At 41.9% G+C, this 15896-nt stretch overlaps 1 protein-coding gene across 1 annotated transcript in view; it reads left to right on the forward strand.

Annotated features, from left to right (window-relative positions):
* The window catches only part of SKAP1 (src kinase associated phosphoprotein 1), a 255361-nt gene that overhangs the window by 227155 nt on the left and 12310 nt on the right, over positions 1-15896 (forward strand). The window contains exons 10-11 of the mRNA XM_031469714.2: positions 185-235; positions 7373-7473. Of these exons, the coding sequence (XP_031325574.2) occupies positions 185-235; positions 7373-7473 (152 nt within the window). The remainder of the gene's footprint in view (positions 1-184; positions 236-7372; positions 7474-15896) is intronic.

The following is a 15896-nucleotide window of genomic DNA, read 5'->3' on the forward strand; positions in this document are numbered from 1 at the left end:
GGGGAGGAAAGAAGAGAAGGCCAGTTTGAAGGTGAGAGATGATTTAAAAAGAGAGAGAGAGAGAACATGGTCATTATTGCCTTAAAGAAGAGAGTGTGATGAACTCAGGGAAAGGAGACCCATCAGTACAAATAACAGACTGTTGAGCACTAATTACTAACGCCGATCTTGTTCATCCCCCCAGATGAAGAGCATGACCTAGAAGAGGATGACAGTGACACCCTACAGAAAGGAGGTATGAGGGCTTTCTTCCCACTGGAGGAGGCACCTTTCTCAGACTACAAACATTACTGGACTCCCTAATCAAGAGGGTGCTGGTGTGTTGACCTCAACAGCCCCAGAAAAGATAACTAGAGACAGAAATATCTTAACTTTAAAAGCAGCCACCCATTCACTTTAAGTAATGTTCCCAGACGGCTAAGACTTATCCTAGAGAGAGTGGGAAGCCAAACCAGATATTTATTTTTTCCTATAAGTATTTCTCAAATCAGTATAGTGAAAATAGAATTGCCTCATCTCTAAGAGATCGGAGGATTGAGAATGGAAAGAATGGAAATGTCTCCTGTCTGAGAGGCCTGGAGATTACAAGTTCAGAAGGGAATGGAAATGTGTCAGATCTGAAAAGTGAATGTAGGGTGAAGGATAGAATTGCTTGGTGATGCTGACTTCTGGTGGCCTGGTTTGATTCCAGGCACATTTGGAAATGAATATGTAACAGGTTTGTTGAATACAAAAGTACATCTTACTCATCCCATACTGTTACCCATGCTTCAGTCTGTTAGTGAGCCCATCCTTCCTAAGGTCAGATGCCCCTCTAAAGCCTCCTTAAGTGGACCAAGGACCTAGTCTGTCATTGTCTGTAAAGGAATACGTGTTGCAAAGGCCACCTCAAGGACATTTATTCCGTCGACAGAGCCTGAACTGTGGCTGATTTAGATACTGGCTGACTTCTTCTTAGAGAGTCTGTGAAAGCCTTGAGCCTAGGGGTTCTTTTCCCCTTCCTCCCTACTCCCTCTCTCTCTCTGTGCACCCCGCCTCCTTCCCACTCTCCTCTCTCTTCCTCTCCTCGTGCCTTTTCTTCTCTTCCTTATCCATTCAGCAAAGCCTTTCCTTGGTGCATTCTCCACAGGAGTGAATATGTAACAGGTTTAATTACGGACCCGACTTAAACACCTGCCTTCTCTCAAGGAGAGAAAAGGCAGCAAAGAGGTAGCATCAGAAGTCACGTGTAAAGCTGGAGAGAAAGAACCTAGGCGAGTATGACACAGGAATGTTAGTGTAGTTTCAAGTAAGGACCTCATGACAATTAACACCTGTCCTCAAGTCCATTCTGAAACTTACCTTTGCTGTTCCACTTGTTGTACAGAATTCCAACCAAAAAATCTGTTTCCTGACCAACTCATGTCCCATATGTGTCTTTTCTCAACCAACTTCCCTCATTGGTACAGGAAAGAAGCACTTCATGTGGACAGCTTGGTGGAATAACTAGAAGCTTCCCATGGCCAACTTTATATTAAAGTCCATTCAGGAAGCATCAGTGTTCTGGCAAAAGCCTAAAATTCAATTTGGGACTCCTCCCTCATCTCATTTCTTCCTTCTACTCTTCTTTCTAAGGTTCAGTCTGAAGGATGAGGGAAGATTTATTTCTTAGTTGTTCCAGCAGCTATAATTCAAGTAGGTTTTTTTAAAAAAATATATTTTTATTGAAGTATAGTCAGTTTACAATGTTGTGTCAGTTTCTGGTGTACAGCATAATGCTTCAGTCATATAGGAACATACATATATTTGTTTTCATATTCTTTTTAACCATAAGTTACTATAAGATATTCAAATAGGTTTAAAAAAAAAACTTTATTCCTCATGCTTCCTGCCTCCAAAATAGATGTTGTTAAAGTGTAGTGAGCTCTGCATATGTTTCTATGGTTTATACTTCCCACCAGTTAAAATGATTGGTGACTTACTTGGCGATTAAAAAATAGAAGACTTTTCATGCTCTCTGCAGAATCTGAGGCAGGAATTTTTATTATTTGTGTTTACTTATTTATTTATTGAATTTATATAGTGCCTTTCCTACAAAGGAGCTATAGAAACAGCGACAAATATGTAACATCCAAATGTCATCACTTAGCTTTATAACAGTAAGATATACAGGTCCGAGGGAAGGGTAGGCATATAAAAGACAGGGAGCCCCAGGACGGTGGGAGTTCTTCTGTAATAGGCAATCTGCACAAGTTTGGTTCACTTAGTTATTTTCAGGTGTCATGTGCCCTTTGAGGGGGAAAAACTATTTTCTCCTAAAAGGTGCTGTGGCTAGCAGGGTACCTTTAAAATCCACATACTTTTCTTCACTATTCCAGGGATCCTGTTCCCGGAATGCTCTGCTTTTCCCTGATGGAACTGCTAACACTTTTAAAGCCCAACTAAGATCTTATCAGAAGTGGGGGGTGGGGAGGAATTCAGTTTATCCTGATTGGGTGTTAATGACCCTGTAAGATGTAATTTCTTTTATTTTTATACTGTTACCTAGAAAATCTATCACAGCCTTGTAGTATTGATTGTTCAATCTATGAAGAGTTCAGTTTACAGCTTGACTGTTAGTAACAGGGTTATTCTAATGAGTGACTCTTCAACACCTCAGATTTTCACTAAATTCCAACCCATTAGCCTAATGGTCTAACACTAAGTGTCTTTGGTGATAAGAGCTTATTTCCCTTCCCTACCAGGAGAAGGCATGTCCAGGTAACCAAAAATACAACTCATTCTGTGCTTGTAGCTATGAAAACTACTGGCCATTTTCGGGGGTATGCCACATCAAATAAAAAGCAGAGCTGGAGGCCCAAATCGTGCTGATACACTCAAGTCTCTGACCAAGGAAGTTGTTGAAACAGGTCGTTTTCGCTCTGAAATTGTGGGCAAACTCAGCCAAGGGGGAGCCCGTGTTCAGTCATTTCCGCAGGGCGGAAAAATGGTTGCTGGTGAGCATTCCAGCCCCCAAATACTTTTTCCACTTTAGTGGTCGCCAGTGGGGTGAACTATTACATAAAAGAAACAGAGAGAAGTCAGAGAGGTGTTTGCAGCTCTTACTTTTTGAAACCTGTTTCCCAAGACCAAACATGAGATGACCGTCAGCCAGCTATGATTTGGGCTCGATAAAAAGAGCACAGGAGATGAAAATTTGGATCTGTAAGTGTTCCCCACTGCAAGATCATATTTATAACATTAAGGATCATAGTAATTTCAAAACTCAAAGATTAAATTAAGGGCTGTGAAAACAAGCAAATTGTATTTTCAGTCACTCTTCATGTTCTGGTGTCGTAATCAGTGGAGCTTGGCCAATTTTTTATGCCTTTCCTTCTGAAATAGTTAATAAGGTTAATCAGGCTGAGTCTCCTTTAATGGACTGAACATGGTGGCCTTTTCTGGCCTGGCCTAGAGAGCATTTCAAGTCCCCCCCAGTGGGCCACTGCTTTGTCTGTCTGTCCATTTCTCACCACCCCATGCTCTAGCAAGAACTGGTTTTATCTGTCTTCTCCTTTTGTCTCTTTTCCATAATCTGTACCCAGGGCCTCGTTGGCATGGTCCTTTTGTTTAATCAAGAAAATATAAACAACATGCTGACCTACCTTTAGCCTCTTTTCCTTGGTCACAGCTTGAATTCTGGAGCTACCCAGAATCCCTCAAACAAAAGCCCAAGGACATATGAACCTTGGAAAGAACACTGTCAGGCTCTGTGTCCCTAAGGAGGGAGAAATGCAGAAAGATGTCCTGGTCTTTCCACTTTAGAGCTCTCCACTTCATGGAGGCTCATTTTCAAATATTGACTCTGTCAATAGTAGCGCCAACTTGGCCTCAGTTACAGGAGAAATGGCTGTCGCTGGTTATAAAGACTTGGTGTGGAATGACAAATGCTTTGCAATAAATACCTAGGAAAGAGGAAAAACAATATATTTTTTGACTTGGTCTGTTGCTTTTCCTTCTGTGACATTTTGCTTGCTTGGAGCATAGCTCCTCTTACGTGGGATAAAGAAAATAAGATGCAGCCCTTTTTTTTCTCTAGAAAAGTCCTTCTCAGCTCTGCTAGCAATTTAAATGCCGTGATCATACCCATTAGCTTCTCTATCATTGTAATTGTTGTTAATTGTTATAACTGTTTTAGTTATTAGTGGTGTCATTATTGCTCTAGGTCCTCTGTCTGTTTTATGCTGAATATATTAGTGATTTGCTTTTGAATTACCAGGCTGTATTTAGTGGAGAGTTACATTTTTTTGGAGAGACATTGAGAAATGCTGGCATTAAGCTTTATTCTTTTGTTTTTCATTCCAAATGGACAGACTGGAAAAAAAAATAATTAGATGGAATAATGTCCTCAAAATGAGAATGACAATGTTTTGAATTAATTAAATGGTCAGAATGCTGCACCGTTTCTGATCTCCGACTGCTGCCAGAGTAGTGTAAACCTAACGGAACCTCAGTTCAGCCCACAGAGGCAATCCTCCCTCTCAGGCTCCCAACTCCTTACTGATCTAAAGACATCAAAGTCTCCTCATGCTTTCTCTGTTCATCGGGTATGCTGGGCAGGTTTAGGGAGGAGCCAGACTGGCCCAGCAGACTTCTCAGCCTTCAAGCTCTTCCTGGGGCCAACTTCAGGGGAAAAAAGCTCCTCGCTTTTCTTCGTCCCCTCCGCAAGGTTTTTGAATAACGCCCACTCCAGGTCAGGTTTTTGTTTTACAACTAACGCTTCAGGGAAGCCTTCCTGACCCCTCAGACTAGGTTGGATTCCCTTTTATATGCAGCACCCTCAACTTCTTTGCAGACATATCATAATCATAAATAGCTAGATAGGTGTGTGACTGTTTCCTGCTGCCTCCCCTGCTGATGGCAGCCCTAAGGGCAGGGACCGTGTGTGTGGCCAACGCAGAATTCCCCATGTCTAGCATAGTGCCCGGCACTTAGTAGGTGCTGTGTACGTGCGTGTTGAAAGTTGAAGAATGAATGCAGTGTAGTGTGCACACTTACACAGAAATATCCATCACACACGTTAAACCGGGAGTCTGCAGTACTGTCCAGTGAAGGAGTTCCTCCCTGATTTCCTTAAAACCAGAATACTTCTGTTTAGAAGCAAGTCCAACCTTTTCCCTATTTTTAGCCTTTCATTTTGCTTATTTTCCGGAACTGTCTTCTTATGGTTCTGACAATTCCAGTTCTCGGGGTAGGCTAAACCCTCCCCTGGATTCCTGAGCTCTTTCTTCTTTTGGCCTTTATCTTATGAAGAACTGAAGACATCTTCCATCTTCAGTTTTTCTTGAAAGGTTTTTGTTTTTCTCCTAGCTTCTGGCATTCCCTGTGATCTGTTGTGCTTTTAGAATAGGTCTTTTTCCACGTGTTCTCCTCAGGTGTCTTACATACCCAATATCAAATCATGTTTTACATATATACCCGAAAAGTACTCATAATTTCAGGAGCTATCCCGCCTCCAGGCACATGGGGAGCAGTACCCCCACAGTGACCATCTGCTAGGCCAGAAAAAGCCAAGATCACTTTGTCAGTCTTACTATTTGGAAATACCAAGTTACATTTTCTTTAAAAAAAATCTATTTTTATCAAATGATTTTCTTTGCCATATATAGATCCATGAAGAATATTGATGTCAATATACTTTTCATTCCTAAACTTAGTCAAAATCCTGAAGTGATCAGTCAACTCCATTACAACTGAAAACACATTAATATACTCTCTGGGAAAACGACTTTCACTTTTCAGGGGACTGATATTTCTCTGTTACTTCCTGCACTGATATCCCCCCAAAATATATACCTTGTCTTTGCAATAGTTAGCATTTTTCCCCAATGATTTTTTTTCCCTGAATTTAACTTTGTGGCAGGATGTTTCCAGTGTAGTTGTCTTGTTTGCTGCCCTCTGTTGTCGACTGCATATACAAACATTTCCTGTGTAAAGAAAACATGCCCGAGTCTTTATGTGGTTAACATTTTTCCTTGTTTGCAATAGCTGAATCTTAACTAAACAACTCTGTCCCACCTCTGTTTTTGTACACTTTAACATTCCTACTAAAAGTTCTTTTCCAGTAACATATAGGGATTTTCTTCCTCTGTGTCTTTATTATTTGAATTGCTCATAAGTCAAGAACAGAGAGGGAAAAAGTATAGCCAGCACCTCTGTCCCCCTCAATGCCTGCTTGCCTTCCATCTGTTCCCATCCTCAGCAACTAGCCCCATCACTCCTCATGGGAGGGTCAAGACAAATGAAGGGAAAGGTGGAAACTGGTAGAATAAGTTTCCCCAAAATCACTTGAATTCTAATTAGCGCCCAGGACTCCTGATCAATAGGAATGTCATCTTTGGTAGGTGCTTCGCATACAGCTCTCATACATAGCATCCTAAGGAACGGGGAGCACTGCCACATTATCCCTGGTCCAGTGGGCATTAGCTCTCCTGCCATTCAAATCCCCAGATCCTCTCCCTTTTTGTACTCTAGTGTTTAACCTTTCCGGGTAGTAGAAGATCAATACAAATTCTTCATTGTTAAGAATCGATGACTGTCCTGTGGCATCACTGCCATCTAGTCTTGCTGAGAAGCCCAGTAAATCTCTCCGGCTGTTTCTAAAGCTTGGTTTGTCGTCTTTGGTTGCTTTCATTTTTAATGCAGATCACTTTGGTTTCTGTTCCCCTGGGGGCCTGCTGATAAATCTTGGCAGACATGTTCAGGGTCTACAAATGAGATGCTGGAGAAGGGCCAGCCCACCCAGAATTTAGTTGTAATGGATGACACCCCCTCGGTTCCACTTAAAGACTGGGCTATTCGTTTCCACATTTATTGGTAATTACCTTGTGTAGTAAGTACCTGGGTGGGAAGTGCCTAGGATGAAGTTCCTGTGTAACAGAGGAGGCCAGCATGTGAGGCTGTGATGCAGATTTGTGCTGGCTGACTCAGCCTCTCTTGTAACAGGCAGAAGTCGGAGACTTAGTACTTCAAATGCATAACAGAGAGGCACTGGATAGTTTGGATGCCCTGGATGAAGAAAGTCTGACAGGAAATCTCTTTGTGCTGCTTACTTACTTTACCAAATAAAAAATTACCTGCCTGATTTTCTTTTATTAATAAACGAATATATTTATCATATGATTGAATAGCACCTGACTAAAGGTTATATAAATATTTAATGTTACTTAATGACCTCCTTTCCCACAGTCCTTTGCTCATGCTGAGTGTTCGGCTGTATCTCTTCCCAAACACCCTATATCTTAGGTTTCCTAGGGGTAATATCAGAACCTTGGTTTCTATTTGCAGCAAAACTGTGGGCTCCACAGAAAAAGCCAGAGTTCTTTTAACTTTGATTTCTCCTCTCTTTGATCAGTGGACTATGCCAGTTATTACCAGGGCCTATGGGATTGCCATGGCGACCAGCCAGACGAACTGTCCTTCCAACGGGGTGACCTCATCCGCATTCTGAGCAAGGTGAGGACTGGAGTGTGGGGCTGGGATCAAAAGGTGGTCTTCTCACTCTCGCTGATGTAGTCACCACAACCAGAATTATTCCATGTCCTATACTTCTCTTCTGTGTATCACATAGCTCCCTTACACATAGAGTAAATTCCCATTGGTTTATAGTTGTCAGGGAAATTCTTAATTGAAAATTCAGTTTCAGGAACCAATTTTCACATTTAAAAATACAATAAAGTAGACACAATACTAAAACTATGCCAATCAAAATTCGATCTTTTTTTAAAGGGTCTTGTGGTGCTCAAAAGTCATCACCATGTACATAATTTGTACATACTCTTGAAAATATTCTGGCTAGGTCAGCCGTCTTCATTCACGTATAGATAAATAAGACTGTAGTATAATTATGTATGGGGGGAGGAGTCAGAGCTGGTTAGCTCAGTTGGTTTGAGCAAGTACTGACAAGGCCAAGACAGTGAATCAACCCATAAAGTCCAGCTAACTTTATTCTCTCCCTTAGTCACAAAGTTAACCCCTAGCCCCACCTAACCATCTCACAAATGGTGGTGTTGAATATAAAAAATTGGGCAAAAAAAGGATAGATTATTGCAGATCCATCACCAACATGAAGAAGATGCAGAACTCATGGTTTGAGGGATCAGTAGCATCATCTTTGTAAAGAAAGATTACACACATATTCTGTATAGGTGGGCTCAGTTTCTGTCTCTGGGGGAAAAAAATGTGTTAAAAAGTTCTCCCTCTATGAGGCAGTCAATATCTACAAACACATTTTTGAAATGGCACAATTTGCTCTTTAGTTGATGAGCATATAAACTCCATAGAGGAAAATTGAAAACCCATTGTGTTATTAACCCATCATTGGCCATTTATCTTTGTTCTGTGAATGTCACTACCTTGACCAAGGGTTTGTCTTGGTTTGATATGTACCATAAACTCCTTATGAAACAGACCAGGGCTGACCCAAGCGGTTCCAAGTCCCTTTTGGACTAGGACCAAACTCAGACCCAACCTTTTGCAAGAGAGTAGGAAGCCTGCAAGTCCTGCTGAGTGAGATCACAATCTTCTGGTGATTTCTTCCAGACTCCTAATACAGTACCACACTAGTACCATTCTGGTGCAGCTCCAATACACCAAGAATAAATTGCAAGCAAAGAAGGGAGTGGACATTGGCCTGATTGGTATTTCAAATGCCCGAAAGCAAGGTTTGCCGTGTAATAGAATTTGTGTACATTACCACACTGGCATTACAGGGGTAATCGAGTTATCCACTCAGGTGTGACCAGGCCTCTGTTTGCCCAGAGCCTGCAGGTGAACAAATTAACTGTTTACATTGTCTGAGGTGCCTGCAGCAGGAGGGAGAGAGAACAGAGCCAGACTGTCTGCTGGCCTTCTCTCTCGGTCATGATTATTTTGTTTGTTTTGCATGTCTTTTGCCTTTGTTAATGGCTTCTCACTGGGGGGTTCCTTTCCTCCACTTGGAAGGGACTGTGCGGTAACTTGCCCTGCACTAGAGAGCTGACTGTGATTACCATGGCTGTTGTGTTTTTAAGAGAAACCAAAGAACATGGGGAACCTCTCTAACCTGTTTCATTGTTGTTGGGGTTTTTTTAATCAATCTCCTTTCCCGTCCTGCATTACTAAAAGCTATCAGAGTCTAATTCACTGGGAATAAATATCTTGCTGCCCTGGTTCTCTCGGGCTTCTTTCTCCATCTTCTGGAAGGTCCTGAGTCCACTGTCATCCCTTACCATGGTAGTAACACATTTCTTTACTCCCCCCAAAAGCTACACCAGCTGCCTCCTTTCTGCATGTTGCTAATCTCTGCATGTCGGAGGAAGAAATGAGAAGCTAGAAGCTTAGCTGAAGTTTCCCTCATAAAGCTTCATTCCAGTTAACGTTGGCTTGGGGAGCATTTCAGATTGGATTTACCTTTATTATATTACTTAACTCAATAAGACTCCTTGGACAGGAAGGAACCTTAAAAGGCCACCCAATCCATTCCCTTGCCTCTAAGAAGCATAAATGAACTAATTTAGACAGAAAAGGAGATTCCACTACCATTCTAAGCTGTCTGTCTATACAGATGTTCAGTAACTCCTAATCTCTGGAATTTTCCCTCATATGGATTCTAAATTTATTTCGCTTTCGCCCCAGCTGGCTTCCTTTATTGGATTCAGTTACACTCTGCAGCCTGCCTCTCACACCTGGAGGGGCAGAACTGACCCAAGTTGAGGGTAGTCCAGACAAAAATGGTATTTCAAAATCTCCATTTTACTTTTCTCTCTGGCCAGTAGGACTTTCATCAGGCAAGAAAAGCCTGCCGCTTAGGAACCTGGAGAAGTCTACTTCCCTGAGAAACACAAGACAAGATGCAACTGGGTACAGCTCAGCTAACCCAGATCGTTTCCTTACCTGTAAAATGAGGGAGTTGTAATAGGATGAGCTGTAAGCTTCCTTCCACCTCAAACATTCCCATTCTAAACAAACATGATGAGAAAACTGCTAGATAAATTCCACACAAAAATGTGTTTTAGTTTTAATTATTTATTCAGATTAAATAAATTCTGATTATAAGCTCTTTTGGTTTTGGCCCTTATCACTGCCCCTGGCTTTCCCCTCTCTGTATAATAAAAGAAATATTCTGAAGAGGGGGCGGCAGGTGGAGAACAGGATGGGGGTATGGGTCAGGAGTTGGGGATGTAGTAACTTTATTCTGGGGCTCCTGGGGCTCTCTGCTGTTTCTTAATAGTTGCCCAAGTATGACCGAAACTTGAATCCTAGAATCCTAAGGCCAGGAGAGTTTGTTAGAGTCAAGGGCCTTTGGGCAGGAATGATCCCAGAAAGAGAGCAATTTGTCCTTTAAAAAAAAAAATCCAGAGAGGATGTTTGGCTGGGTAAGAAAGATGCACCCCATAGATAAACAAATGTCCATCACCTATGCTTTTCTTAGGGAAGCAGATCATCAAAGATGGGTTACTTACATGACCCAGAACAAAGTCACTTAATCTTGCTAATCCTCAGTTCCCTCATCTGTAAAAACTGGGATAACTTCTATTCAGAGGGTGTTCTGTTACTTACATTAGAGGATTTGTGTAAAGACGTGCCTGGCATCTAGGAAATGATTACTGATTATTATATTCCCCTTTTCCATTAACAATAAAGTAAACTTTGGGGGTCAATGTTAGCTACATACTAGGAGTTCAATAAATTATTGGTGAATTGAGTGAAGAAAAAAAAAGGTAACCTGTCCTGCCAAGAACTCTTCACAGAGATGTTTGAAAGCATAGAAGGTCCTTACTTGGAAATAAAAGGCCATCCAATGAAGGGGCATACGTGGAAATGCTGTGTGCCTTTCCTGGTCTGAGAAATTTTGTCACAGAATTGATCAGTTGCTCAAGCTTCTTTGAGGAGAAGCTCGGGCCATGTATCCAAGCTCTGAAACAGTAGCCAATGGCACAGTCAGCAGGACCCCGCCAACCTCCCTTAACACATCCATCCATTCCTAAGCCCCATGCAGTTGTATGCCCACTTAATGCAGAGTTCCAATTTGAGTCTTAAAATATATTAAAGGGAGATTTTAATAACGAAGCAGATCTGTGCATCCAGCGGATGTTCCTGTGTTCCTTTCGGGCCCAGATATTTCTGAACAGCATTTTCTGGAGCAGGGACCGAGCTCCCCTTCTGCCCAGGGCAGGGACGCAGCTCAGGCCACAGCGGGGTGTTTACCGCTCTTCAGTGGCTCCAGATTGTGGCGCTTGTGCAGGTCTCCTCATACGTAACCGATGGCTCCTGAGAGCCTGCCTCCCGTAAATTACTTCCCACGATGCCTGCGACCACCGCAGAATTCAAGTCTGAATAGAGCAGGAAAAAGGTATTTGAAAAGCCTGTTCACTCAGCTGCATTTTAATTTCCTTTTCAATCTTGTCCCAATTAATTTCACAGAATTAATCTCACAGAAGCAAACTCGGCAGCATTGAGGCTGTGGTTTTAGTGTGGCGGCCGCTCTGCCTGAACATGAAATAGGAGCTAATATAAAAATCCATCTGCTGTGTTTGAAATACACGCCGGCTGCTGCTCAGTCCTGTCTGACATTCCAAACATCAACAGCGGGGAAAAGTGATTTGGGGGTTAGTGGCCATCAGTACTTGGCAGGGGTTCAACAACAGGTGTACTCCAAAAATCCATTCAGCCTGGGCACCAGGCACGACAGGACAGGTGCTGAATCTCCCTCCGTGCAGTAACACTGAGCCCTGGCTTAGTTCCTTTTATCTGAGGATCATGAGGCCCTTCTGTGGACCAGCACTGCTGTGGGCATTTATTGTAAGTGGGAGAAAGGGAGGTAAGACATCTCTATTTGGATAAGACAAGCCACAGGTTCCAGCTTTCAGGGAAGTGACTGTCTTCCTGGCTTAAAGCTTTCTCACTAGGGAAACTTTTTCTAAATAATAAAGGTGCTTGTTCTGCTATTCGAGATAAGTTAAATAAACGCCCATTTAAAAATTAAGCCTCCTGCTTCAGAAGTAATTTATAGTGGTAACATGAGCTGTCCAGGAGATAAGGGCGAATTAAAGAAAGAGAAGAGAAACTCTTTCTCAATTGACTGGAAAGGAGAAAAGGTCCCTGAATGAGGCATTCCACTTAGGGTAAACCAAGTCAGTAGGCTTAATCTCTTGGGCTTCTGTTGTGCGCCTCGTGAGTTTGCCTTGGGCTCCTCCAAGTTTTGTCTAGCTACTTACTCGCGCGGAAGTCAGCCTTGGAGCCGCAAGCTGGGCACCACAGAAGGCTTGTACTTACCTGATGGCTTAGCTGGGGTGGGGAGACATTCTCACCACCCAAACACAGCACAGCGTGCTTTGGTTGTCTTTTCTGCTGGTGCAGTTGATATGGAAACAGAGAGCCTAACAGGCAAAGTCAAGTTTCACACTGAACACATGATGCTGTCAGATGGCCAGGGGCCCTATGTGGATGAGGATGGACTGACTTCATCATTCCTGGGTGACATTAACTTCCGGCGCTGGGTTGGAGCTACTTAAATTCAGGCTGAACCCTGGCTCCAAAGCCAGCTCCTACTTATCTGAATGCAACAGGCCTGTCCCGGCACACCTGCACTATGTTAACATAACACCATGTCTGCTATAATGAGCTTTTTAAAGCCCAGTGTTCACCTAGTCCCTCAAAGGACTACTTAAAGAATGTAGACCTTTCCCCTCCCTTGACCCCATCCCCTCCAAAAGAGATTTGTATGTTGTAAAAATTATCTGGATGCAGCAGTACTTCCTCTTTTAAGTGTGCTTAGTTGAATGTGACAACAACCCTCATAAAAACAGATAAGTTAATTCCTTCAATTGCTTTAAATGAAGGATTTTTTTTTTTTTTTTTTTAAATTTCAGGGCTCTGAGGGAAAGGAGGTGTTTGGTGACATCTAGTGTCCATTTAGGACTTCCTCAGGCACCATTACCCTCTACTCAGCTGAGTGGGGGATGGGCAGGGTAATTTGGGAGGTGATTCGGGGGTAGGAAGTGGGGAGAATACAGGCCTGGGGCACAGGCTGCCCAAACATTGTGATGAAACTGATCAATGCCTGCCAAAGAGCTATCATTCACCTCTGACCTAACCAAAGGGGGCGGTGAGGGGGGCACCGTTGGAAAATATCTTTTCTTATTTATGATGATACAAAAGAGAAGCAGAATCTGTCCCCATCACCCCATTTCATGTTAACAAGCAGGTCAACACTGTGCCGTGATGACGAAGATGATGATGGTGGTGGTGTTTTCTCTCATTAATAACCCCTGTGGGAGGCCATAGAGTTAGGAGGATGGGAATGGGATTTGGGGTCAGCTGGAAGGCAACGGTCATACACCGGTCAAATTCAGTAGAGGCCATTCCTTTCCCCCAGACAGGAACCAATCGTCTAGAACAAACCCTGGCAGCCTCATTCCTTCCAGGTAATTTTTATAAATGAAGGGACACCCATTCCAAGAGAGGACAAAAGGGAGAGGGGTGTTTGTGTGTGTGTGTGCATATGCGTGCATTTGAACCTACTAACAAGAGGCCCGACTGCATATCAACCCTATCCTCTAAACCCTGGCCATCTATTATAAAAACCCATTGAAAAAAAAAAGAATAAAACTGGCATTTTCCACTTTAATCTTACTTCTGAACTGTTGTTCTGGACAGGACCCTTCACTTTGTACACACACACACACGCACACGCACACATACCTCAGTCAGGTGGAAAGTCCCAGATCAGATAATTAACCATAAGACCCAGACAGAAATGTTTACCTAGAACCACATAAGCCATAGCAGGGTTAGCTTAATACTCAGAATCGCCCGGTGCTTTGCAAACTCCAGTGCAAAAAAATTCCAGCCATTTATTTTGCTGTGAATTTATAACAAATGCTGTTAAAGTCTTCGTCTTTTGACAGAGGTAATAATAAATTCACTGTTAAAGACGGTAGTTTAATTCCTTATACCTCCAATACTGCACAGAATAAACCATATTCATCACTGAGTAATTTTTTACCACATAAATCTTTAAAACTAACCGGTGAAGGCTGTTGAGACTGAAATATTGTGAATTTATTAGATATGCCCATGTAGTATTGGATTCAGAGGTTTCCATTCGAATATATTATGGGGAAAATTTGTGTCTTTAACTGTGACATTCCCTCCATTCCCCGCTGCCAGTATTATAACAAGCAGCTCCTCCAGAGTCAACTGCACGTATATTAGACAGAGATTTAGTAATAAACTCCTCACTAATCTGCCAAAGAGGCTGGATGACATTTCAGTGAGATGCTCTATTTAAAAGGAGTCACAAAAGCTTTGTTTCCGTGTAATTATTTTCTCAAAAGGAACTCAGTCTTCCCAACCTCTGTCTGCCAGCGTTTCTTGGTAGTATGTGGATCCGGCTCTCCAACCAAACTAGCGAAATGTGGAAGTAAATTATAACCTCGTTGCAAATATACCGGGCAGTAACTTCTATGCAGTTTATAGGGTTAGTTATGGGGGGCTTGGGGTAATTGTTTAGAACACAAAAAAGCTGGAATTAATAGACGTTGCCGAACGTGTGGTATTTAAGGCTAATAAAAAGACTGTATTGATTCTCAAACTAGAAATAATACACAATGGTTTCAGAAAACTTGCTATTTAAAAACTTGCATCTTGACAATATGACACATTGAAGATACAATTAAATCCTCAGATTTGAATAAAAATCCTTTTACTCTACCGTATAAATTTTGAGTGAAAATCTGTGCCTGTTAGATGAGAATATTCTGAACCTTTCTCATGATTTGCTAGTGAAGTGACATTTAAACGGACCAATTGATTATATCAGATTGTAATGCCCTCTCCAGTTTCATTAAGGAAACATTAATATTGCTAGAATGAAAAATATTTTTTCTTTTAGATGCAGAAATGTGCATCATCTTTTCAGCAAAAAGCTTCGGCGGTTTCTCTGTTCCCTCTAATATTCTGTATTTGGCAAGAGTTCCAGAACTGGAAACTTCCAAGGAGGACTATGAACTTTGAGATTTTTTTAGTAAAATAAAAGAAAGTAAAACGTGTTTCTAACTGTTAAACAAAAGAGAAAAATCTCCTGGCAGTGCAAGACTGCAGCCCATCAGAGTAATTGTTAAAAGACAGAACCCGGCTAGAAAGATAAGCGTAATACCAGCGATTAATATTCAGCATTTCACATTATAGTCAGGAGGATGTGTTTTCCTTTGTGATGTGGCTCATAAGCTAAGAGTGTTGGGAGCCAGACTCTGAGCTCTGTCTTCTTTTTGTGCATGAGGATTAAGGAGAAAAAAAACAGCGACAACAATCCGGCTCCATCTGTAAATGAACAAACATCTTGATTTTATAGCTATTTGCTTTGTAAAACTGAGGAATGAAACAAAAATTACTGGATGCCTAAGTAACACTTTAATTCCAAATTCATTTACGCTGTAGCTGTGTAGTTGTCACAAACCATAATGCAGTATTTAATTAAAATAACAGAAGTGCATCTAGATATGTCCTGGGGTAGCTATCACCAAATTATAGTCTATGCCATCCGTATTTTATTTATGAAATGGCAGAGTCTAAGGTGCAACTAGGCTGATACAAAAGCATAAACATTTTAAACCTGTATTTTTATAAAGACTCTTTTTCTTTCCTGCTATGTCTTTGAATTTTTTTCCTCCTTCCGTCTTTCAGGGGTTTTTCAGTGGGATTGTTTTTGATGTCGGTAAAGATCTCTCTAACTCTTGCTTTTCAACTATTGACCTCCCGCGTCTTCTGGCAGTGAAATCCCCAATCTGTTGTCATGGAAAGGCTTGTGAGGTTTCACAGGAGCCACAGCAAGCACGGGACATCTTAGCGGAACTTGGACGTGGATTTCAAGAGGGTAGGGGAAAAGCAAACCCTTT

The sequence above is a fragment of the Camelus dromedarius genome, chromosome 16 (genome assembly GCF_036321535.1).
Source record: "Camelus dromedarius isolate mCamDro1 chromosome 16, mCamDro1.pat, whole genome shotgun sequence".
Classification (NCBI taxonomy): domain Eukaryota; kingdom Metazoa; phylum Chordata; class Mammalia; order Artiodactyla; family Camelidae; genus Camelus; species Camelus dromedarius.